The sequence below is a fragment of the Anguilla anguilla genome, chromosome 4 (assembly GCF_013347855.1).
Source record: "Anguilla anguilla isolate fAngAng1 chromosome 4, fAngAng1.pri, whole genome shotgun sequence".
NCBI lineage: Eukaryota > Metazoa > Chordata > Actinopteri > Anguilliformes > Anguillidae > Anguilla > Anguilla anguilla.
The window spans coordinates 64687109-64714146 of NC_049204.1; the positions used below are offsets into that span (position 1 = coordinate 64687109).

The following is a 27038-nucleotide window of genomic DNA, read 5'->3' on the forward strand; positions in this document are numbered from 1 at the left end:
GTTTTCTTTTCTCCCGGGTAACTGGTGCTACCGATTGGCCAGACTGTCTTCACACCTGACTCCCAGGCTAAGGGAGGGGGCGGAAAACCAGCAGTTCTCGGCCCTCGAGGACCGTGAGTTGCTGATCCCTGGCCTTAACCCATGTGCGTGAAGAGGAGGAGTGTGAATGTGTGGGGGCTTTTGCGCCGTGTGTGAGGACAGGCCTGCGTAACATCAAAATGGCGGAGCGGGTAATCCCGCCATGTCAGGGGGATCCGCGCATCACCTGGCCGCGCTAGCCAGCCGCTAAGCCGCGCAGCTTTTTACCGCCACGGGCCCGGGCTGTTTCCCATTAGCGCGGCTCGCCTCCCCCTAATCGCCCCGCACTGCACCTGCTGCCCGCCGGAGTCCGACCCACAGCCTGTCCCCGACTGAACCCGAATATACCGACATATATCCAAATGAAATATATTTATCAAAAATCACAAAAAAATATATTTGCGACATTTCACAATACAGTAAAAAAAATTTTTTGGACACGTTTTTCTTCCCTAGAAATACTAATTCAGTGGATATGTATCCATCATATTGTCCAAAAAGTCGGTATATTTACCGTATATTGCAACATGTACCGTGAGTGCCAGCACTCGCCCCTCTTATCCTTATCGCCGCCCGCCCCGACCCCCCCACCCCCCCCTTTAAACTCCTTTAATCTGGAAACCGCGCCCCAGCGGCCCCTGGCCAGCCTGCCTCTACCAGCTGCTCAAACAACGTTCTGGAGAGCAACACGCAACACACCCAAAAACGCACCTGAGAACACACATGCACCTCACGCCTCTCTGAAGGACCGACCAAGGACCTGCCGTTTTTCACACAGCGAAGCACAGACCCCCCGCCAACCCCACCCCTACCCCAAACTACTGTACCACACCCGCTCCCCCACCCCGGCACGGCTCCCTGGCCAAAGTTCACCCACAGCGTTATATATTCACCATAGCCATAACTGCCATGCCGCACGTACACACCAAACTCGCAAGGCTCAAGTGCTCCATACACCTGCCAGACCATGAGAACTGCGTGCATTTGTCCTGCATACGGCAACCGAAATCTAGCTAGCCAACGAGAGACAGTAAGAATGGTGTAGCAGAATATTTGTTATAAATAAATAGTTCCAGTGAAAATAGCCTCATCGTTTGCAAGGCACATCAGTGCTGCATGGACAAGCTGCATGCAGATTGGCTGCATGCAGAGATCTGGTAGCTTCACTGATGCATTCATGTCCTTGTGAAGGCTAGACTGTTGCCACTGCTGCATTCAGTCAGAACCACAAGCCATGCTTTGCTCTCTGGGCAGATCCTCCATTAGCCCGCTAGCCGAAATGCTGTGCTCTGGAGTGAGATGGGGCCAGGTTACCCTCACAGCCGGATGAAAGTTTGTTTCTGGGATTAATCACAGATCCAGTGCAGATGAGTACATACATACTAAAGGTTTTTTTGGGTGGGCCTTGGCATTCAGGAAGTGCCTTGAAAAGCACATGGAGCATGTTCAGGAAGTGCCTTGAAAAGCACATGTTGGCACTTTGGAGTTCAGCTTCCTGCTTCCTGGTTTTGACAAACAAAGCCGAGATGTACAGTATTCTTCAGTTTCTTTTACCTGCACCTCTGAAATCAACCCATTGTGTTGAAACACTGTAATGGCTCTCACGAGCCACTCGGTGATTTACCTCCCTGCTGTTTTTGGGAAGGAGCATTGTGCGTGTTCCATGGCTATCCTTTATTTATTTTTAAAAATAAATTTAAAAAAAAATTGGTGCCTAATGTGGAGCTGAGCATATCCAATTTCCCGCCCTTATTTGGAATATCTGATGACGTTTTCCACCCGCGTCCATACACAAGCCCTCACTGCTGATCTAGGAGAGCGAAGAAAATCCATAGTTCTCCAGAACACACGGTGTCTGCAGCCTACTTCCTTTCACATGGAAGTCGAGTCAGAGGAAGACATCCATTATGCAGCTCTGTCAGGCAGTCCACGGGTGCCGGATCGACCAGCGGGGCTCGCTAAGGATGCGATGAAATGCAGACCCCTAACTGACCGAACCCTCCCCTACCCTGGGCGACACATTTCACCAATTAGACATCGCCCCATGGGGCTACTGGAGCTATCGTTCTTTATTCTGTTCCTATTATCGTTCCTGTCTTTAATCAGTGTTCTAGAACTCCATTGCTTGCCAGTTACCAGTAGCGGCTGTTACACCAGCATTAGAATGTTCAGTTAAGAACGTTCTAATCACACATTTGGGATATCACACCTCGAGGGGTTAAAAGGAGAGGAGGGGTGCTCACCGTGCGCCGTCCGGTAAGCCTCGTAGCGTCCGCCAGGCTGAGCTGAGGCCTTCGCCATGCAGAACTCCGCCATGTTTTGCACTGCGGGGGGGGGGGGGGGGGGAGGAGAGGAGGAGGAGAAAGGGGACGGGTCACACAGAGTTGCAGGTGTGCTTTTGGAAAAACGGCAAACACGACCAGATGCTCCGCAGCCAAGAATAACCCGTGACCATTTCCTGTTGTCCGAGGAGAGGGTTGTGGAAGGGGTGGCACTCCACAGTAAAACAATTAAAACGCTTCTCCCAATTTTTGGAAAACATTTGCCGTTTTTTTTTAATGGCCTTATCCACAGGTGCAAACACAAGCCTTCATCGGCACTCATTCTGGGAACGTGGGACGGGCCAGTTCCTGCCACACTCCGTATCCCCAAGCAAGGACACGCGCATTCACAGGAACACCGGTCCCCAAAACAGGCCCCCACGAGTGTGTCCCTGCCCGAGTCGCGTGTGTGAGAGGGAAGCGGGGGCAGGTCTTCTGGGGAGAAGGGCTGTTTTCGGCAGAGTGCTGAGGCAGCAGATGGACGCGGACGCGCGGAGGCGTCCGGAGGGTCGGCCGTGAGGTCCTCGCGCCCCCCCCCCCCCCCCCCCCCCACGAGCCCCCTTCGCTCAGCGAAAATTGGGACCCAGCGCTGCACAGCCGAGCGCCCCCGTCAGCACAGTCGCGGCGCAGGAAACGCGCTCCAAAAACATAACCCAGCGCTAAATGCTTCAGCGACGAGTGGCTACCCGGCACGAGCCCGGGAGTCGAAACGGTGCGGTCTGCGTCCCACACGAACACGGACCTCTCGCCCAGTGCACTTCTCGAAACGTGCCTTCTAAAGGAGCCAGGGTACAGAGAGACGTGCAGTTATCGCCGATCCGTCAGTAGGGATGGGTTTGGGGGGGGGGGGGGGGCGTTATTTTTCACGACTTTTCCGAGAAAAAGAGAAAAATGTGTGTTGGCTGACAGGCGGCTGGGCGAGATCCTGACGCATGGAGCGCCAGGTATTCCGCGAAGCCCGTCCACTTGGCGCGTATCGCGGAGATAAACACCTGATAGACGTTATCCGCATGCATTCCTGGTCGGCTGCCGATAGCAGACCGCCTCGCTCGCGGTGCCAGGCTGACCTACCGTACGGCGTCGGGGGGGAGACGGGGGGGGGGGTGGGGGGGAGCAGGACCACCTCACTCGCAGTGCCAGGCTGACCTACCGTACGGCGTCGGGGGGGAGACGGGGAAGGCGGGGGTGGGGGGGACCGCGTCGCTGCCCGCTTCCACCCTGCAGTCCAGGTCCTCAGAGTGTCCCCTGTACCCCACACTGTCACTCCGGTACAGGATTCCCCTCTGCAACACAACACACACACACTCTTTAATTACACACACACGCACACGTGCATTCATGCGCGCACACACACACACACACTCACTCAGACACATACACACGCTCTTTAATTACACACACACACTCACTACAACTGCAACACTGAAATCTTGAGGCTTGAAAGGACACAGAAAATGATTAACCAATCAATCTTACAGGCACTCCATTCAGAAGTGAGTCATATTAATTAAAACAGCCGTATTTTCAATTGGAACATCTGGCTGAAGGGGTGAGAATTCAAGTGCTGGCCGGGGTTAACACCAACAGCCATTTTACCTCACCTACTCCACAGCCATTTTACCTCACCTACTCTGCAGCCATTTTACCTCACCTACTCTGCAGCCATTTTACCTCACCTACTCCACCGCCATTTTACCTCACCTACTCCACAGCCATTTTACCTCACCTACTCCACCGCCATTTTACCTCACCTACTCCACCGCCATTTTACCTCACCTACTCCACAGCCATTTTACCTCACCTACTCCACAGCCATTTTACCTCACCTACTCCACCGCCATTTTACCTCACCTACTCCACCACCATTTTACCTCACCTACTCCACAGCCATTTTACCTCACCTACTCCACCGCCATTTTACCTCACCTACTCCACCGCCATTTTACCTCACCTACTCCGCAGCCATTTTACCTCACCTACTCCACAGCCATTTTACCTCACCTACTCCACAGCCATTTTACCTCACCTACTCCACCGCCATTTTACCTCACCTACTCCACCGCCATTTTACCTCACCTACTCCACCGCCATTTTACCTCACCTACTCCGCAGCCATTTTACCTCACCTACTCCACCGCCATTTTACCTCACCTACTCCACCGCCATTTTACCTCACCTACTCCACAGCCATTTTACCTCACCTACTCCACCGCCATTTTACCTCACCTATTTACCTCACCATTTTTTCCCCAACCTATCCTAACCTCAGCCACAGGTCTTTCTCCGCAGTCTTATCAGATCTTAGCGGCAGTTATCCACCGGCGAAAGGAAGACAGGAAAGCAGCGGGAAACGCGAGACTGTTTTTCACGCCTCGCCTGCACAGCGCCGTTCGGGGGGGGGGGGGGGGGGGATGGGCAAACGCACGAGGTGGAACGTAGGACGTCTTGCTATGTCCGTTTCAAAGTTGCGGCAGAACTGATTGATTCTGAGGTTTGTGTCCCCATAAGTCAGGCGCCGTGTCATGAATTTGTCCTGTTTATGCAGACAAACACACGCACACATGGCATGCACACACCGATCTAAGCCAGCGGTCCCCCAAGTGAGGGGGGGGTGTAGAGAAAATGAGGGAGGGGGGCATGAGGGTTCAAAGCACAGCGCAGGAAGTGTGTGTGGGCGGGGGTCTTAAATTTTCTATTACCAAAGGGAGGGGGAGGGCGGGGGGGGTGTCCAAAACTTTTTGGTAACTAATCTAAGCTGCAGTGCCCTGCAGTAGTAAATCACAGGCCAGTCATTGGTTTAGTTCATAAATAACCTCCATATATAAACGACTGACAGCTCAATGGGGCTGTAAATTAGGCACGTCGCGACAATGAAATAAATACAGGCTTGCACTGGTCCCCCAGCCCCGGGCTGCACAATTATACTGCCATATACTGAAAAATATAATTTAAGACACTGGGTAATAATAATTGGATATATGAAATTACCGGTCCTGTAAAATTAAGTTTTTAGCGCAGTCTTCTCTAGCTGTCGGGTGCATGGCCACGTGTCCCGTGGGGGTGTGTGTGGGGGGGGGGGTGTCATGGGGGTGTCCCAGGGGTGTGGCTTTGGTACCTCGGAGGGCGTCAGGCCGGGCGTGTAGAGCGGCGAATTCTGGAACTTCTCTGGGGTGCTCCACCCCGGAGTCCGGAACCCTAGGTGGTCTGTGACATCACTGCCCTGCCGGCTCAGGCTCCGGGTCCTGTCCCCTCCCACTATGACATCACCGGTCACTCCCACTGCGGGGGGGGGGGGGGGGGAAACAAGGTAGGGGGGTGGTGGGGTTAATGGGCATAGCACACATACCAGAGAGCACCGCTGTGCCCAATCAACAGATAATAAATCTCCCTGCTCTCCGCTCCCAACGCTGCAGCAGAACAGCAAGGGCCTGTGGGCCTTTTGGCATTCAGCAAGCCAGTTACATAAGATGTGTTTAACATGTCATCAACGCAGAGCATCACCATCATCATCATTGTATTTACCATCACTGCCATAATCACCATTGTTATTCTATATTATTCCCATCATCATCATTATACACAAATAATAATAATAATAATAATAATAATAATAATAATAATGTAATAAAAGCCTTTTGTGCTAACTGCTGATGGCTGGACAAGCACTCAGCACTTTGGCCCATATCAGAGAGACCACTCTTCTACTGGCCTCACCCCTCCCCTCCCCCTGGCCCTGGTTAATGAACCAACTTCCTTTAAACTGCTTTTCATCTTTAAATCTAAACTTCAGAATGACAGAGAGGAGACAAGGGACAGGTCAAAGAAACGTGCTACATTGTCTTTCTGGCTTAATGGTGGTTTTTCCAGTCATGCTATTTTTGTCTGTTGCTTTTTGTAGAGACGGTTTGGTTTAGAACTCACAAGTATACACGCACTGAGTATACACACACAGGCACACACACATTTTTTAAGTATATATGTTTCATGTTATTATATATTATATATTTATGGAATGCGGATACTGTTTATTTAGCATCATTCATATCTTTGTGGATTTTTCTCTCTCTCTTATTTTGTTTCAAACTGTTAGAATGAGTGACGGTCAGCAGGCACATTCCTGCCGGCCGCCGCCCGGGCTCCGGACGGTGATTTCCCGGGGTAAGTCTGCGGGCGGTCGGCCTTCAGGGGCCCATTGTGGCCCCCAGGCCCGGCGGAAGGGTCCCAGCGGTGTGCGGTGGGACGGGGTGAGACACCACGGGACAGGACCAGCCGCGGCGGGACAGTGCGAAATGCCGCGGGATTCATATGTCATCTCGGCGTGTTTGTGGGGAAGCTGCAGTATCCTGGTGAGGGGTCGGGGGGGTGGGGGTGATTGCATCACCAAAACATGTGATAGGCTGAGCGGCACTCTGGAATCTCAGTGGTAAACACTCAACCAGGCGAGCCATCAATGTGTTCGCCCTCACTGGAGCAGAACGGAACACGTCCCCCATCCCAGCATGCTCCTGACACAGCCCCGCAAAAACCCAGAGATGTGATTTGTGTGTTCCACGAATGCACAGAGACGCACAGCTATGCCTAATTAAACCTGAGGATGTGATTTGCGTAGGCCACAGATACACAGGGTCGCACAGCTGTGTCTCATTAAACCTAAGGATGTGATTTGTGTGTTCCACAAACACAGAGATGCACGAGAGTGTCTCATTACACCTGAGGATGTGATTTGTGTGTTCCACAAACACAGAGATGCACGAGAGTGTCTCATTACACCTGAGGATGTGATTAGCTTAGGCCACCTCACCTGCCCCCAGTGAGCACCTGTCCTGGGTGTCAGTGTTCCTGTGCACATACGTGAGTCTGTGTGCTTTGTGTGTGTGTGTGCGTGTGTGTGTGTGTGCGTCTCATGATGGGAGTGTTTATGCGTGTGTGTATGCATCGGCGTGAGTGGAAAAAGTGCATGTGTGCTTATGCAGTACCGATGTGTGTGTGTGTGTGTGTGTGCGCGCTTGTGTAAGTGTGTGTGTGTGCGCGTGTGTGTGTCGGGGAGGGGAGTGGGGTTGAAGTTGGGGTCAAACTGTCGGTCAGATGCTTGCTTTATGTCTGCTCATATCACTCCTTGTCAACAGCAGATGTTTATCACCTGATTTGCTGATATGTCCCCCATTGACTGTCTGCTGTTTTACTTATCTTCATGCCAAGATAACTGAGATAAGACAACTTTATTAGGCATTTGGCATCTTTTAAACGGCCCTCCTGCACTGCCTTGCTCTTTCATCCGCCTTTGCGCCATCTTGAATTTACTGTGAAAACCGTGTGAACCAACACGTCGTTATCTCCGTAGAAAAACGAACGAGCACGACAATGCACATCTGCAGGATTCAGGCTTCTGCAGTGGCTTAGGGTTCCTCCAGAGTTCTGACCTGACTCTAGCCCCTGGTGCCGGACCGAGCCTGTCCAGTTCCAGACCTGATCTAATACGTCAGCCCACACGTTACCAGCAAGCCACCTGTCATAACTGGTGCATAGGCCTTCCCCATGAAGGACGACTGGAACACATGATTGAGTCACATGATTGGTCAGATATTCAGGCCCTGCAGACTGGGGCCTGGTGAGGTTGAGCGAGCAGTAGTCTTGACTCCAGAAACTCTGTAATTCTTGTACTGTTGGTTCTGACCCTGACACGTAAAGTTAGCTAACCAGTATACATTCTCAGTACTGCCAAAATGGACCAGGGGAGCTTCAGAGCCAGAAGCCCCCCCCCCCCCCCCCCCCCCCATGTCCCTGTTGTTCATTGGAAAAGCTTGACGGTTACAGCACTGGTTCAATACCACGCTTTTACACCCGTGTCAAATTATGCCTACATGCTAAACCCATAAAGCATGAAGGATCTTTTTAAGAAAAAATTCCTCTGAAGATCTCCTTCGTGGTTCTGAAAGGCTTTGCGGTGACACCGCGCGCTTTGCGTGCCGTTCCGGTAACACCACGTCCCGCGTCGAATCTGGGAGTTTTGCGCCGATGCTGCCGACCAGAACCGACGGAGAAAAAAAAGCAGCGAATCGCCAGCGGCGAACTCGATGGCTGTAGCTGTGGCCACGCCCAATACGTGCTCATGGGAGCTTGGAGGAGAGAGGACAGAATGCGTGTCCAAAGCATGGGACCCTCTCACTGCACGGAAATTCAGCTTCTGTGGAGTTTACGAAACAATCACCCCACCCCGCCCACCCCCAAGAGGATGATGCGTCTTCAGTTTGTCTGTTTCACATCAGCTACAGCAAACAAACACACAACCGGCTCAGGAGCCATACAGCCAGCTAAGCACCACTCTGGAACTCTACAGCAGGAAAACACACAAGCAGCCGAGCGGTAGTCCGGGACTCTACAGAAGACAACACAAACAGCCAAGTGGCACTACGGAATTCTGCAGCAAACAGACACACAACCAGTCAAGTGGCACTACGGAATTCTGCAGCAAACAGACACACAACCAGTCAAGTGGCACTACGGAATTCTGCAGCAAACAGACACACAACCAGTCAAGTGGCACTACGGAATTCTGCAGCAAACAGACACACAACCAGTCAAGTGGCACTACGGAATTCTGCAGCAAACAGACACACAACCAGTCAAGTGGCACCACGGAATTCTGCAGCAAACAGACACACAACAAGCTAAGGAGCACTGTGGAACTCTACAGAAAACAGACATGCAGTCAAGGAGGACTCTGGAACTCCACAGCAAACAAACACAAACTGGCTGATCGGTATACTGGGACTTCTACAGCCAAGTGGCACTCCAAAAGACTGCTGGTTTCAGCCAGAATTGCCAATGGACTCTCGACAGCTCTGGGTTCAACAGCCATGCACAACCTCCTGTTGAACTCTAAATACGGCAAATATCCAGAAATGCAAAAAACATAAAAATATTTAACGATGAGATAACTGACCGTTCCACCCATTGAGGCTCCTCAATCATTCCACTGTCGAAAGGGTACCATGCACTGTGGTCCTGAACACCTGGTCCTGAACACCTTAAGTTTCTATGCTTCTACCTGGTAAGCTTTTCCACGCATTAGTAACTCTGTTCAGAGGCACTTTCCTGTACCTTAACAAATTCAACTGAAATGGCAGCTGTGTGAAACACACACTATTTATATATCTAGAATTCCAAACAGATAACAGCAAACGATGGTACATGTGAGGCGTGTGATTCCATGTTTCTCAGTATAGGGGGCAGTGTAGCATAGAGTTTAGGGAACAGGGCTTATAACGCTGAGGCTTACTCATGTGTGGTAATTACTGACATGGTACTTAACCTGAAATGTTTTAGTAAATATCCCAGTTGCATAAATGGATTGTAATTACAAAGAATAGCTGTGGATAAGAAAATCTGCTAATATCCTAAACGTAAATGTGTGATGTAAATTCCCAGCATTTGACAGAGGTGGCTGATTGGCTAAAGGCAGGAAGCTCCTTGTTTTTCTCGCTGTTGTTTTTCAGCACGGGTCTCTCACCCGTCAGGAGACATTATTCCTGGATTCCTGGTGCCGTGAGAGAGGCAGGCTGGTCATGCTCCGGCAGGCTGAGACTCGGAGCTCAGCCAACACAAAGAACACCAGCCACAGCCAGAGTCACAGCCACAGCCACAATCAGAGTCACAGCCAGAGTCACAGTCAGAGTCACAGCCACAGCCACAGCCACAATCAGAGTCACAGCCACAGCCACAGTCAGAGCCACAGCCACAATCAGAGTCACAGCCAGAGTCACAGTCAGAGTCACAGCCGCAGTCACAGCCAGAGTCAGAGATACATTCAGAGTCACAGTCAAAGTCACATTCAGAGACACAGTCAGACTCGCAGCCAGAGTCACAGTCAGAGACACAGTCAGAGTCACATTAAGAGTCACCGTCAGTGTTACCTCAGGTAGGAATTTATTCCAGGCCTATAAACAGAATCACACCACAGTAAGATTCAGACTCACCTGTCTCATTAACTGAGACTCACTGAGAGTCACGCTCACCTAAGAGAAACACCTTCAGCCTCACCACAGGCATCAGACTCACGCGCCTCACCGAGAAACAAAACACCGAATCGCAGCAAATTGAAATTTACCCGAGACATCAATGGCTCACTTGCCTGAAACGACGTGACACACACCGTGAGTCAAATAGCCATGACCCGAGAGACCTGTTTCCCCCCCGTAAGGCACAATGAACCGCGATCCAACACCCTACGACTCCCCGTGGACTCAAAGGCCTCTGTGCATAAAAACCGACTGAAACTCAGCATCAAAGACTGAAAGAAAAAAAGACAAAAAAGTCAAAAAAGCGTAGGCTCTTCTGCGTGTAGTATTACACCGTGGCTACGTGCTCACTCACTCGTACAGATGCGGCCCCTTGGATGGGTATTGATGAACACTTAAGAGATGCAGCGCGATGAATCACTGCTCACCTTAAGTGTGAGTCAACGCCCCCCCCCCATCGCCCCCGTCCGCGGCTTTGTGCCGGGCGAGGCGGGGGCCCGGCCGCCAGTCTTACCTCCCTCTCCCGCCCACTCGTCCCCCGTCTGTCACCCGATCGTGTTTCTGACTCCCGCAAAAAAGCCCGGCTCCCCCTGTAACCCGAGGCCGGCCTCCCCGACCGGGGCACACACCCCCGCGACTCGTACGGTAAGAGGGCTTTTCTGTGGCGGTTTCGCGGAAATCGGAACATAGCGAACGGAGCGCTCCGTTTCCGCCATGGGAGCCGTAGTTTGGGCGACGCGGGAAGTCCCCCCACAGGTCCGCCATCCTCGCTCTCTCCCCAGCTCCCCCCCCCCCCCCCCCCCCCCCGACAGCATTCACAGCATTGTCGCTCGCCCATTTCGCAGCTATCGCAAGCATCGTTCCCAGACGGCTGGGATTTTTATTCCCACTAAATGTTCTTGACAAATCCCCCGTTTTCAATTTGAAATTTCATTTCATTTCAAGACTTTTTATCCCCCCTGAATGTTCTTCAAAATCCTCAATTTTCGTATTCGAGAAATTTATTTGGCCCCCATAGCTGTTTTTAAAACCTTCCCATTGATCGCTGTATCCCATACATTTTCCCCCGTGATTGCTTCAAATCCCCTGTAATTGTGGTAAAGTACCCCAGTCTGGCAACCGAGTGTGGGCACACGCTGTAATCACTCCAGTCCAGTCACGCCACGCCGCTCGGCGAGACCTTGTATTTTGAGGAGCGCTCACCCCATCCCACTCTCCTAAGGAGCACCTTCCCGGCGGGACCTACAAATTAACAAAAAATAAATAAAAGCCCGAAGAAAACGTAAAGGCAGACCAAAAAAAGGTACTGCTGCTTCGCTACTTAGTAAGTGTTTACGCCCGACAGACTTCAAAAGCGTGGACCCTAAACACCGACCTGCGCCCTGGCCAGATGGAACACGGCGAAGGTATGCGTGCCTCACGTAGCAATTACGCGCGGCGGGACCTTTCAGCGCTAAGAGAAACGTCGCGCCCCGGGGCGAATTTGTTCCCCACACGGAAATTCCACACAGCTCACCGTGCCCGCAAATACGTTTCTTTCTTTCTTCTCCTTCTCGTTCTAACTTCTTCCTCCTCTTTTTTTTTTGGTTCAAGGTGTGACGATAGCCTACGTATAGACAGGTCGCGTGGCTTGGGTGAGGGTGACCAAGCTATCTCAGTGAACCGTTTACAGCAGGGACCTAAAACTCGAATCCTGGCGGGCCGCTGTGTGTGTCGGTTTTTGGTGTGTTCCCGTGAGTGCTTAATTTTAGCCATTGATTGACTAAAGAGTCCACACACCTTTATTCCAAAGGCCTAAATTGGCCACCGCTTGAAAGGAAATCTACAAAATCCAGCAGAGACTCTGGTCCTCCAGGACAGGAGTTTAAGACCCCTGTTTTACTACTTCATCTTCCAGGATGTTCTTACAGGAATTTAATTCCTACGTCATAATTTAACGAGTCTTTTGGTAGTCCATAGCCTAACAATATAAATAAATAAATAAATAAATAAATAAATAAATAAACATGCCCACAGGTAGAGGCCCTGTTGACTGGAGGTCAGCTCAAGGCTTAATATATATGAAGATCTCACACTAGAAGCCGCCTTTGAGGCTAGCAAAGGGAAAGCAAGAACGAAAGTACCGCCTTAGAAAGGGGGCGTGGCGTTATACCTGGAAGGCTTCTACCTGACACCAAGCCAACCGAGCGAGAGCAACAAGCCTCTGACCACCTGTCAGTCACTTCAAAGGCATTCCACGGCCCTTACACAGAGCCCCCCCGGCCTCAGATCAGTACTTTTCGGGTCAATGGAAACGATAACGTCTGATAGCCGACATATCGCGGGAGGTGCTCTCGAAGGCCCAAACGGGGGGTCACCCTGATCGGGTTCCAGCCTCTGAAATCCAGTCAGAACCTGCAGGCAATAGGAAAGGTAGCCAACTGGTAATAGGAAGCATAACTACTGAAAGTAGTAGCCTAAAAGGTATGCACATGCAAAACAGCCCTGTAGAGCCAATCGCGCAGTAGCACATGAGGAAGGGGATTTAACTGTGACGCGTGTCGCTTGTGTAGAGGTTCTGACCCGAGAGACTACAACATTCAAAATAAACAAAAGTATCATGAGATTAAATGTGTTAGATGATAGAGAAAGGTGGTGAGGTGGGGGGGGGGGGGGGGTTAAGGTGACCGTGCAAACCCAAAAATTGGGGAAAGAGATTTGAATAACGAGGCGTGAAGGTTTCGCCGTCGGTGGCTAAGCGGATCGTGGGTTGCTAAGCGCCAGAGCAACGCGCTGAATTCTTGCCTCGCACATGACTAACAGATTGAATTATCTCAGAAGGGCCTTGGTTAATGGGTACGTCTAATGGTCGAGTTCACCTACGCTTCAGCAAGCACACTTTAACTTCTCAGCGCTAGCGTGGAAATCCGACGACAATCGTGACGGCCATCTCTACGGAGATGAACGTGTAAAAGGGGGGATTGGAGTCAGCGGGGAAATCGCAGCACCCGAGGGTGGGAGCAGTCGAGCAAACATCCGCCGTGATTTGACCGTTGACCGCTCTACTGTAAATATGCTAATGGCTTCAGTAAGTGCGAGGGTGAGTACAGGGACCCAGCTCTCCTGGAGATAACCGGTAATTACCCTGCGACGAAGACAGGGGCCACTGGGAGCTTTTGAGCTGTATGGGAGTAGGCCTCGACTATCAGACTGGCACCCAACGCCGAACCAAACATCTCTCGAGCTGCAGAACCACACGGACCCAGGGCCAGTCTACTCATACAACACCGACACCGCTGAGGCAGCGCCTGCCAGCCTTCTTAAAAGCGGTAAGAGAGAGACAGAGAGAGAGAGAGAGAGAGAGATAGAGAGACAGACAGAGACACAGAGAGAGAGAGAGGCAGAGGAACAGAGAGAGGAAGGACATACTCTCACCTTTAAAATAGTGTGCAGTAAAGGTGAGGTGAATGATTGAGAAAAACCAAGCCCTGTCCAATGTTTGACTAAACCACCTCACCCAAGTGTACAGACGCACACATCCACACACACACACACCCATGCGCAGGTCTTACATAACATGTTGATTTTTGACCTCTTGCTTCTTATCGGTCGGTCATGAGCTCAAAGCTAAAGCACCTATCCTGAGTCCAGCCAATTGGAAAGAGCATGACCTGCAGTGCAAAATAAAGCTACTGAACTGTGCAAAGCTGTACGTGCCATACGTGAATATTTCACTCAGCTTAAGTCTCTTATGAGCTATTTCACTGAAGGCAACCCTTGGGAAGAAAAGTCGTATGTCAGTCCTGCAAATAAGACGCAATCTTAAATTACGACAACCTCTCTCCTGGACATTTACTGTTATAGTAAGAAGGTTTTACAACACTGTTCCAGGAGGGATGATGTTGGGAACTGATTGTGGAATTAGATAACTGTGAACAAGTCTAAACTGAGCATTTCACCCCAAGCAATTTGTCAAGTGGTCTGAACATTTGGCAGGTATCCACAGTACTTTTTGACATGTTAGTTCTTCCGAAAGAGACGATATTGCAAACAACAGAGCATCTGAAACATTTCAGTGAGCACGAAAGCATAACTGTAATTCCTGGGGATCGGATAAAGGTCAGTCTTCACCAACAACGTTCACAAAAAAATACAAGGAAAATAGGAAAATTATCTGACAGCGTGTGCCTTTTCGCTGAGAAATACCTATTTATAATATAGGTCGACGGTTGCCATCTAGTTCATTCATTAATCTTATCACCACTGTCCAATACAATTAAAACATGATTTGCAGCAGCATTTGAAGAGAGGCCTTTGAGGTCTGTGTGGCCTTACCTGACTGGTGCATGCTGGGATGCATGTCCTCCGTACTGTGCATGCGGCTCACGCCGTTGGTGCAGACGGAGGCGGGTCCGTTCGCGTGGCCCCTCCCGTCCTTCTTGACCGAGTTTGAGCGCGTGGGAATGGGCACGAACGTGGGGTCCAGGTCCATGATCAGCTGATTGAGCTGGTCGATGGACTCGTCGATGTCCACGGCGAGCGCCGTGAGCTCGTCCTCCCTGCCGGGGGAAGCCGGCGGCGGCGGCGGCTCCACGCTCCTGGCCCTCTGCACCGCCTCCGCGCTACTGCGCCCCCTGGTGGGCGCCTGCACGGCTGCGGCCGCTCTGGGGGAGCCGGCCTCGCTTTCGGCCGGCAGGTACGGGTACTGCTGGGCGGCCACCATCTGCTGCTGCCGCACCCAGGTGTGCGTGGAGTAGCTCCCCTGGCCGAAGTCCTGGGGCTTGGGGGAGGCGGTCTGGGGGCCGGGGGCGGGGCCCCTCGGCTTGGGCTCGGCGAAGACGCGGTCGTAGTCCTCGGTCGCGCCCAGGAGGCCGTGGTCGCCCGCGCCCAGCGGCGCGTGGGGGTCCTCTCCCGGGGGGCAGCCGAACCCGTCGGACAGCAGCGAGTTCTGGCTGCTCTTGTGGTAGCCGAACCGGTGGGAGCCGGGTCCGTCGGAGGAGGAGAGCGTGCCGATGCTGTCCGCGCTTCGCAGGTCGTGCGACGCCACCTCGTCGTCCAGGATGTCCGTCTCGCGCTCCCGGGCCCCGGGGGCGCCGCCGTTCACGTGCACCTGGGCGGGGACCACGTGCAGGACCCCGCCCCCCTCCGCCGCCGCCGCCGCCGCGGGGGCCTGCCGCTCCGTCATGCCGCCCGGGGGCTCGGGGTCGGCGTCCAGCCCGATGCCGCTCAGGAGGCGCTTGAGCTGGGCCCGCTCCTGCCGGCTGGGGCCCCGCTTGGTCCACAGGGAGGCGCTGGAGTGCCCCGAATCGCTGCCCGTGGACAGGGCGTGCTCGCTGTGGTCGGGGCTACTGGTCACCGGCGGCGCTCCGTCCACGCTCTTCTTCCTCACCTTGGCGTACAGACTCCCATCAACCGGGCCCTGGGCGTGCGGCACTGGGACAGACAGAGAGAGAGAGAGAGTTATTCAGATCTCCATTTGCCTATCTACACACATACACACACACACACACACACACACAGGGCCCTGAGCGTGCGGCACTGGGACAGAGAGAGAGAGAAAGAGAGAGAGAGAGAGAGAGGAATTCAGACCTCCATTTACCTATCTACACACATACACACACATACAAACACACACAAACACAAACACAGGGCCCTGAGTGTGCGGCACTGGGACAGAGAGAGAAAGAGAAAGAGAGAGGGAGAGAGAGTAATTTAGACCTCCATTTACCTATCTACACACACAAACACACACACAGATAGAGAGAGAGAGAGAGAGAGACAGAGAGGGAGAGAGAGCTATTCAGACATAAATCCACACACACACACACAGTTCTTGCATATAACGCTCAGCACATCTGCAGTGCAGAGGCCCCTGGCTGTAATTCATTCACAGTGCGGGCCGTACTGCAGAGAGCTGACGGCCTTTCCCACACGCTGCAGTGGCCAGCACACAGAGGCCCTGCGCGCAGCCAGGTATTCCTGTGCAGGTGGCTACATGCAGACAGGCAATGTGTCACACACGACTGCAGACACACACACGCACGCACACACACACTTCTGCATAGTACACTCACACACAAACACACACACACACACCTGTGTGCGCTCGCACACACGCACGCCTGCATATGCTCACACACAAACACACACACACGCACACACACTTCTGCATAGTACACTCACACACACACACACCTGTGTGCGCTCGCACACATGCACGCACACGCACGCCTGCGTATGCTCACACACAAACACACACACCCCTACACTCATGCATACACACACATGCACGCACGCACGCACACACACCCCTACATGCACGCACGCACACACGTACACAAAAGAAGTGCAGCCTGGAGGGGACAACAAAAAAAAACAAACAAAAAAAACATGTCTCGTCTCTCCAGACATTGATCAAGATAAAACCGCGCGCTGAGTGCAGCAATCAAAGAACACCTCCACCTGGCCAGGTGACCTGCACCCGTGTCTGCGCCCGCTGTTTGGGTTTCCACACCCGCAGCCCCACACGGGAGCCTACGGGTCCCGTAAACAGGCCTGACGGACAGCCGAAACCGCGCTATTTAACGCAAAACATCCCCCCCGTCTCCCACCCTGTCCCTTTCTCCAACGCGGGGCGGGACGGTTCAGAACGCCCCACGCCAAAAAAAAAAACGATGAAGCCCCTTCCGTCGCGCAATCGTTCCGATTGAACGCGACTCTGCGGCTAAACCTGTCGGATGCGACCGCGGCGTATTTCACACGAGCTGCAACGAAACGAGCGGCGATGGAAGAGATCGCCGGGGCGACTTCAGGGGCTTAACCTGAGGCCAGAGAAAACCGAGAAGATAAAAGAAAAAAGATAAACGTGACCACAGATCACACAGAACTGATTTAGCCTGCTATTGACAGCGATGTCAGATCAGGCCTGCTCGCTTCAAGTTAAGTTGTAATTCAAAGTTTTAAAAAATGTTTTTTAAAAACTCCAGCTTTTATACATCGAGTCAAAATGCAGAGGGTGTAAGATCATGCCTAACAACATAATTATCCTTTGAATATAAAGAAAGCATAAGTCAAGATAAGACAGGGAGCCCCAAACACTGTGAATTAGCCTGGTGTGTACCGCAGTCACGTTACATAAAACACGAGGAAAAACATTAATGGCACGAGAGTCAATTCAGTAGCACTGCGGCACTGGCGGTGTAACAGAGGTGTGATTTACAGCATGGGTGCAGAAAGAGTAAAACATCTGACTCAAAGTTTGCTCTGAACGTCTCTCTTAAACACCGGCAGTACCATAAGACACCGTGATATACACATCCCTAAATGACAAAAAAAAATCAAAATACTCACACACATCAACATTCGACAGCTTAACCAAGACCAGCGCTGCGCAGAGCAAAACAAGAACCACATTTGACGACGCACCCGCCCGAACACCGTCAGTCGGAGGGAAAGGGCGCTTCTTTTTTTAAAAAGCGTCTTCTTGAACTGCCACAGGCAAACAGGCAAAAACAGCAAAAACAGACAAACAGGCACACAAGCGAGATGCCAGTGGCTGCCACATACCTGACTCAATCTGCCATTAAGACCAGCCAGCGCTATGAATTCCGAATACCAGACACGCATGATAAAAGAACCCCCCCCCCCCACCACCACCCTCCCCGCCCCCCTCCTCCGTCCATTAGATCCCCCTCCGCCCCCCACCTCCACCTCCACCTCTCCTCCTCCTCCACTTCAGTCACCACTCGGGTGAAACACACGTTTCAGTCCAGGAGAGCCGGCTGCAGACCCCCCCCCCCTCCTCTGTGCGGGGCGGGGGGGGGGGAGAGAGAGAGAGAGAGAGACGCAGGCTGCGCTGCAGCTGGACTGCTAGCGCTCAGCGCTATCCCAAGAGGCACTTCAGCTCCCCAGCTTCCCAGGTCTGCTCTCCCTCTCTTTCTCTTTCTCTCTCTTTCCCTCTCTCTCTCTCTCTCAGGCAGCTCTGCACAGGCAAGCTGCCTGCATTCCTTCTCACAGTGCGATAACAGTGCCCCAGAGTTACACACACACACGCACACACACACACTCTCTCTTTCGCACATACATACTTATTCTCTCTCTTCCTCTCTCTCACACACACACTCTCTTATTCTCTCTCTCACTCACTCTCTCGTTTTCTCTTGTTCTCTCTCTAACTCTCTCTCACCCTCTGTATCCGTCTTTCCTCTGGTCTGTCCGTCTCTCTCTCTCTCTCTCTGTATCCCCTTCCTTCTCTGCTCACTCCCCTTCTCCCCTTTGTTCCCTCCCCCCTCCCACCCCCACCCCTCTCTCTCTCTCTCCCTCTCTCTCTCTCTCTCTCTCTTTCCTTACCACTTCATTGAGTGCAGGTAGCCGCTCCTGGCCCCTTATGTCCACACGACAGGGTTTTTGGAGAGGTTCTGGGAGGGGAAACAGGTTCCTGGCCCCGCCAGGTGACGGGACGGCGACGGGGGACGGCCACGTTTTTCGCCGCCCCGCCCCGCCCCCCCTCTCTCCGCCCCTCCGCCCCTCACGTAGGAGGAAGGTGTTTATGCAGCATACATACAGCAGACCTTGAATGGGCCAAATATGGCAAGTGGGGAATGTAAACATGGAGGAGGAGCCCTGGGAGCGTGGGCAGCGAGGCTAACTGTAATCTGAACTCACAGAACCCAGCGGAGACCAGGAGAGAGGGAGGGAGGGAGAGAGAGAGAGAGAGAGGGAGGGAGAAAGAGTGGGAGAGAAGGAGGGAGGGCGGGGGAGAGAGAGAGAGAACGAGGGAAGGTGAGAGAGAGAGTGTGTGAAAGAGAGAGAGAGAGAGAGGGAAGGAGAAAGAGTGGGGGAGAGAGAGAAAGGAACAACAAAACCTTCAGAAGCCGAAAACAACATTCCTCAGGTCCCGGGTATTTTTCCTCTCTCCAGTGGAGTCGGCGCTTTAATTGGGGCAGTGTTCCCGTCTCGTTCCCCCAGCCGCCCGGCCCGTTCCCAGATGTAGGTATCGCGAAATTACACGGCGGCCGCGTCCGCATTTAGCGCTGGTATAGAACCAGATGTGCGCAAGCCGCCGTCGCTGGGGCTCACCGATTGTTCCCACTCTTCTTTTGTGCTGGGGGGTTTTTTTTTTGTTTTGTTTGTTTTTTTTTGCTCTTGGCGAAGCTAAAATAAAACTCTGGAGAGACTTGCCTGGAGCTGAGACGGGACAGGGGAGCTGGGGTGGCACTTCCCAGCAGGCCGTGGGGCAGCCCTCTCCCTCAAAAAAAAACACTCTACATTTAATGACACTTCTTTTAGTTTAAAAAAAAAAGTGTATGATTTAGGGCTGTCCTGCTACTCAAGTCAGTGCAAGTAGGGGGTCGGCCTGAGGAGGGCAGGGTCAACGGCCCACCGTGCTGCATTTGGGGATTTACGCCCCTTTAAGACGGTCCTGTGTGTGTGGACTGGACTAACGACCCACCACAGGACCCCCCACCACCCCCGTCTGAGATCACCGCGCTGTGGAGTCAGTCGAAGTCTCAGCAGGACGGGTCTTTGGCGCTACCACACAGGCCCGGGTCCTAATGCGCGTGAGGAGTATGTGCACGTCTCTCACCCACGTTAGCAACACTCACACAAACTTCGCCAGGGTACCGGCACAGTTTTCAGCCAAAGCACCTTTTTTTAAAACTCCTGGGCGACTCCCAAGGATGTGCAAGACTGTCTATGTTTTGTAAAGATCTTATCCGCGCCTGCAGCTGAAAGTATTTCAGACATGCACACGATCCCGGACTGTTCGCCACAGTATCATCCTTTCTGGCTCGGTGCTACACACCTAGGTGTTCCGTGCGGAATTGTGAAGGGCGGGGGGGGGTTTGTGCAACAGCGACACCACCTGTCTGCATTTTGGGGTTTCCTTTGGGTAGGGGGTCATCGGCAGCTGTACAGACACAAGCCCGAGGAGGGGAGGGGGGGGGGGCACTCCTTGATATAAGCTGACAGAACCACACAGGCAGTCACCCCCCCCCACCCCACCCCACCCCACACCACTGCTACACAGACCCTTAGCTGTGCCCATCTATCAATGAGAGCACCACGTCTCCCAGCAACTAAGCACACCCCTTACTTCCTGTTGTCATATCGCCATCTGTCTGTTCGTCTGACGGACTCATAAACCGCAGACCTGTGCGTCGCCACAGATTTAACTGCGGACCTCCTCTGATCTGTGCCGCTTTAAAAAAAACACTCTGGAATATTCCGGAATGTTTCCGGAATGTGTCCTAGAGCCGCTTTTTATGGGAGCGGTTTCTATAAGACATTTTGACATGCGCGGCCCGCCACGATCCGCTCAGACAGAAGGAGAACCCTTTAAGGTGTGAGATCACAAATACACGATGAGAATGTTCTTAATTGTGGACATTCTAACGCTGATGTCACAATCATTACTGGCGACTGAAAGCTGAAGGAGTTCTAGAACAACAACAAAAAACAACGCTCTTGAAAACCTACTCCTCGAAGGGTTAAGGAAAACAAAGCCAGGCTGATCATACTTTGTTAGCACTCAGGGGTGGTCACAGCTGCCTCCAGGTACATCTGCGAACATGGGGACAGATTGGGGAAACTACAGGGACGAATGAGACAGTCACTACCACAGCACTGCATTAAAAACATTAACCCTCATGCCATTCCTCTCTCAGACTATTTCCAGGCTTCTGTGGAATCGCCAACCTATCTTTGCTGTTTTTGTCGTCAACAAATATTTGTTTTTGTTTTTTTTTTTCCCTTTTCTGAATTTCCTTAATTCCAAGAACTACTGGGTTCACTGTATGGTGTAAGAAATGAAACGATGCGAAGATCAGTATAAACGTACTCAAAGTTAAGGGAAAAAAAAATATATTGTCATATGAAAATGAGTAAAATAGAAAGAGATAAATTATCGTTTTTCTTGATCGGACTCTGTTCCTCTTACTGCCGCATAGTGCTGCCGTTGTCCTTCCTGGTTAGTTGACACTGCACGGTCTCCCCCACAATGGGCTAATTGACTTGTCCCTGGAGGAAGCAGACGTGCCCCGTTGATTACCAAGTAAGTACCCGCAGAATTCCAAAAGAACCGGCCAACCGTCTCCAGCAAACGTAATGTTTACACGCGAAACTTATAAACTATAAATACCCCCGAGAGCTTTGAAGTCTAAGAACCCCAAAAAAAAAATCTGGGCCAAAAAAAGACTTGCGCAAACAATTCGGTGATTGCCTTTTTTTTTTCTTGTTGGTCAAGAGGCTTAGCGTCAATCATATAACGTGCCCCCCCCCCTTTCTATTTGGGTGGCTGCACTCCTGTTCTGCAGCAAAGACACTCCCCAGGATTTAGAAGCCCCAAATAAACATTACACACACTACAGCACAGCCGAAGTCCAAGGCTTGCTGGTGAATTTTTTTCTAATTTATTTTCAGTTTCTATCTTGGTGAAGTGAACAACTGAGAGGGAGAGAACGCTGGCAGAGGGGTACAGAGCTGGACCAGAGGGGGTGCAGGGGGTGTGTGGGGGGAGGTCTTTTGGGTGCAGGGGGCATGGGGGGAGGTATTCGGGGTGCAGGACAGTGTAGGAGAAGGTATTCGGGGTTCAGGGAGGAGTAGGGGGAGATCTTTGGGGTGCGGGGGGCATAGAGGGAGGTATTCGGGTACAGGGGGCATAGATGGAGGTATTTGGGGTGCAGAAGGGAGTAGGGGGAGGTATTTGGGGTGAGAGGATCGCACGACTTTGCCAGATGCTCCAAATACTGTGTAACTCTGAGCCCCCGAGCATCATGGGTACCCACATACCCTGAGAAGGGGGGTATGGGAAGAGGAACACCCACACGCTTCAATAAAATGCACACTCCCCCCTTCCCCAGGCATCACAGATCTATGTTTCCCACACAGGGTTTGTTTGCCCAGTAATAAGCCACTGTCACTTCATCACAAGACCATAAACACAGCCAACCGTGTGCCAGTATAATAACAGCTGGCCATGTGTGTGGTGGTATGCGTGCTTGTGCGTGTCCGTGCTTGTGTGTGTTTGCTGGTATGTGCATGTATATATGCACGTGTGAGCACAGGCGCATATGTGTGTATTTGGATGTGCGTATGTATGTGTGTGTGCGTGTGCGTGTGCATATGCGTGTGTCTGTTTTGTGTATAATAATTTACTCCAGCTATGCTGACTCCAGCAGTGACAGCATGTCTGCACAAGAGAAGCCTCGATGAACAAACTCCTACCAAAACAACACAGTCTCTGTGTTTTACACACGGTACACCCAAGCAGCCAGAGGAGTACCAGGCTGCCATACACACACACACACACTATACAGTGCAGGATAAAATTAAAAGTAAAAAAAAAGAAAACGGTTGTGTTTTTCAGGCCAAGCTCTTGATAATTAAACTGACAACGATCGCCTAGGCAACAATTAACAGTAGCCACATGCAGCTATCAGTAAAATGCTAATGTTGTGGAAACATCAGCACCTCCTAACCTAACGGATAGGCAATTTACTGTTAATTTGGGCCAAATTACTGTTGGATCCTATGGGAAATTACCCTGCCTGTTACAAAATGCATATCTTGACATCAGGCAAATAAAATACTTTTTTTTTTAATGAGCAGTCAAACTGATTATTTACAAAAATTAGGCTCTGACTAAAATTAACTTTGGATTTGTATTTTCAATCACAGACAAGGTTGCCAGATAAAAAAAAATCCTCTTCAGTGAACCCACGAGTCTCTTACGGCACAGTGTCCCCATCCCCAACACTGGCACAATGGTTTTTTCTACTTGGTCCAAAAGCAAAGACTGCCCCCTACAGGCCGGGGTGATCGGTGACGGGCGGCCGGCGCAGTACCTTCTGCTTCGGAGGGGACGGTCTCGTAGGAGTCCCATCGGATCAGCGGGTCGGCGGTGTTGTAGTCCACGGTTACGTCCGGCCCGTTCTGCCAGCGGTCGCAGCCTTGGGGCGGAGCCAAACGCACGAGGGGGTCAACACAGAGGCCCTCGCACCCCTCACACACCCTTCACGCGCACCACAACGGGGCTGCCCAGCCCTGCTCCTGGATATCTACCATCCTGGAGCCTTTCATTTCAGCCCTAGTCTGGGCGCACCTGATTCTACTCATTAGCAGCTCGACCAGGTCTCTAGCTGTTAAATGAGGTGCGCTTCGTTAGGGTTGAAATGAGAACCGAACAGGACGGTAGATCTCCAGGAGCAGGGTTGGGCAGCCCTGCTCTAGCTGTTAAATGAGGTGCGCTTCGTTAGGGTTGATCTCAGGACGGTAGATCTCAAACAGGGTTTGACAGTTCTGCACTACACTGTGCTACACTAGTGCCTGTATGAAATAATAAAGCAAAGTGAACTCTGCATATAGGTCATTGTTACAGACCGTGACTGAGAAATGAGCCTATACCCAAGAGGATTATGAGTATAGGCTGCATTTACAACTACATTGAACTTTCACTAGTATAATCACAAATTGGCCATATAATGATAAGACAACATTTATGTGACCTATAGTGACTCTGAACTACATGACCTTCATTAGATTATGAGCTCAAAATGACCTTTCCCATCAGATGAGCACACCGTTTTACCACTTTTCATTGGCTCACTGGGCATCTTCGGTTAATTCACTGGGTGATTTAAGGGCTGTGCAATTTCCCATGGTTTAAATATTAGTTACACCCCTGAGACTTACTCACTAAATGGGACACAACATGAAAGGACAAATATAACCTCACCAGTTCCCTCCCCATTGCAACAGGGCAGTGTAGTCTGTGGTGCTGACTTATTTTGGCATAGAACACAAAATTTAATTTACATGAGATTCGCAATAAATGCCGCATTTACATGTGCCCAGTATTTTATTATCGCCAGGGCAAAATAAATGAATCCAGTATTCATGCCAACAACCTACATCGTTAGCTCTGCTATGAGAACCCCATTCATTAAGGCAGTAGAAGTTAATTAGTGTAATAAAAGTGGACAAGGCTAGTTTCTCTTGAGTGTTTCCCCCCCCCTTCATACGGTATCTTAAAATCTGCATTCCAGCCTGATTGGTGCGTACGAACAGGACTTTATTTTTTCCTCTTGAGCAACGCTGGTGAGCCTTCCTCCTGCTTTACTCTCTCAACCCCTCTCCTGGCGGAACTGGGTTAAAACACCTCACAGGTGAATTTACCTCTCCGTCACCACAGAAGGTAGCGATTGAAGTGAGGAGTCTACTTCCCTTTCTGCACGCGTTTTCCGGTGTTTACATTTTGATGGAGCGGTTAACTGAACAATAATCTTTTTTTCAGATGTTGACTCGATTACTAGCTTCGCATTCTTTGTCATATAGGCCGAGCATGCTTTTTCTCACATATTTCCCTTGCTGGTTCTGTACATCAATTTAAATAAATATACTTCAAGTCTTATAATGGAAGAAATGCATTTCCTTTTTGTATCTGCCCATTAAAGTGAGTTGCACGAGTCTCAATGAAGCTTATATCTGATATCCAGTTTATCCTTTATCCTAGGCAGTAACATACACATGGAACACATAATTGGTCCCAGTCAGTAAAGCTGATGTCTTAACTTACTAGTTTGAGGGAATCAAATAAAAGGAAATTAATTCACAGAGATACCTGCCTTGGTCACTCATCCGACAGAATTTTCAGGAAACACCTACACCTGTTACCGAGAACTAGCAGCAGACACTAATGACATAAATACGAAATTACAATCAGTGATGAATTAATGGCTCGATACAGAGCACCTAGCTGAGACACAGAAAAGCTTTGTGTGTCCCAAGTACACGGTTTGGGAAAACCCTGTGTTTGAGAAAACCCTGTGTTTGTTTGAGTACTGGACTCTGCACCCGAACACTGTGGGTCTGGGTTTCAGGAAGGAAGACATTGCTATTGCATACTAAAGCCTTAAAGGATTCAATAAAAGCAATTCAATTCAGGGGCACATCTAATCCTGCTGAACTGAAAGCACTGTTTTACGCCTGCCAACTACACCACAGTACTGGTGGTACCATTTTAAAAAAAGAAAAGAATAGAAGTCATGAAATTCGTATGGTGTTGAGTCTGTTCGCTGAACATTCCATTTTCAGTGGTCACAGGGTCGTGCGACAGTGACTAATCCCCGCTCTCCTTGTGATTGATCTCAGCGATGATGAGTCTGAGTCTGATCTGCGTCTGGGGGTTCTGCCTGACTGGCAGAGGAGAATGGCGCGGAGGAGGAAGAGAGAGAGAGAGAGAAGGGCGCTGGTCCAGGACTTACCTTGTATCTTCTCCGGACTTTCCGAAAACACCAGCTCCACTTTCCCGTAATCCAAAAATCTGGGATCTGGGAACGTCAAAACAAAAAAAAAAAGAAAAGATGTCAAAATTAAGGGGGGATGGTAGGAAAACAACTGAAATGAAAAAGCACAAATGAAACCGCAGGCGTTTCAAAATGTCCTGTGGCAAAAAAACTGCATTTTTCTTCCCCAGAAGTGCGCTGGTAAATATAATCTTCTTTCTCCCGTCAAACTCAGAAGCGCAGCGCCACAGACGTCAGGACACGAAGGAGAAAGCGACGAGCTTCAGATCAGTTTTCCAGAGCCTCGGTCTGCCTCCGTCGGGCACTGAAGCCGCTGAATACGCCTGCCTGGCACGGGCGCCGTGCCACTCTCAAACCCCGCACGACCCCGGGAGCCTGTCGCCCGTCCTGTTTGCTCAGCGGTCCCCTTTAAGCCCAGATAAAACATCGCACGCCTCTGTTTAATATTTACTGCAGCAGCAGCAGGGGCTGAAAAAAATGTTAACAACCCCAGTGAATCCAATAACAGAAATGCAGAACTCTGACATTAAAAAACCGAGCGTTTTTTATTTTTTATTCCCCCCCCCCCCCCCACACCGCCGCTGTAAAAGTCTCTCTAACCTTTTCCGGTGTTTGCTGACACACATTAACGCTCTGGTGTCTGGGACATGACGGCTCTCTCTCTTCCAGCCAGCACATGCTCGGCCGCCCGGTTCGTTTAAGGTACACGCTGTCCAAGGTCGTGTAAACAACGCGGCTGAGGGCCCGGGCACAGGATGAAAACAGGAAGTTAGGAAAGCGCGGTCTGGGTTCCACGCCCCCTAAAAATGTGTTGGGCGACATAGCTGAGGAGGTAAGGGCGGTTTGTCTGGCAGTCGGAGGGTTGCCGGTTCGATCCCCTGCCCTGGGCGTGTCGAAGTGTCCCCGAGCAAGACACCTAACCCCTAATTGCTCCCAACGAGCTGATTGGTACCTTGCATGGCAGCCTTTCACCATGGGTGTGTGAGTGTATGTGTGAATGAGAGGCATCAATTGTACAGTGCTTTGGATAAAAGCGCGATATAAATGCAGTGCATTTGCCATTTAAACCACTCCCTTTCTTTGGAAGCAGTGGATGTTCTGTGGCAATGTGAACTTTGAACCATGCAAAAAAAAAAGTACAGAACGAATTAACCACAGGTGAAAACCCAGGTTCAGAAAGTAAAAGTTCTCCCCGATATTTTGTTCCAATCACCTAGGAAATGTTAATTAGCACAATTCTTCAGCCAGGAGGTAGAAGTCAGAAATTAATTGGTGAAATCAGCTGGGCTGAGTTCACGGGTTGAAAAACCACATGGAGGGACTTTTATTTTCTGACC

General features: G+C 51.1%; 1 protein-coding gene across 3 annotated transcripts in view; it reads right to left on the reverse strand.

Moving 5' to 3' along the window:
• Positions 1-1780: 1780 nt before the first annotated feature.
• Positions 1781-27038, reverse strand: part of LOC118224667 (tensin-3-like) — a 45951-nt gene continuing 20693 nt past the window's right edge. For all 3 annotated transcript variants that reach the window (XM_035412276.1, XM_035412274.1, XM_035412275.1), the window contains exons 11-16: positions 25660-25725; positions 23242-23346; positions 14732-15829; positions 5515-5678; positions 3550-3682; positions 1781-2402 (exon numbers count right to left, since the gene is read on the reverse strand). In XM_035412276.1, the coding sequence (XP_035268167.1) occupies positions 2266-2402; positions 3550-3682; positions 5515-5678; positions 14732-15829; positions 23242-23346; positions 25660-25725 (1703 nt within the window). In that variant the 3' untranslated portion in view covers positions 1781-2265. The remainder of the gene's footprint in view (positions 2403-3549; positions 3683-5514; positions 5679-14731; positions 15830-23241; positions 23347-25659; positions 25726-27038) is intronic.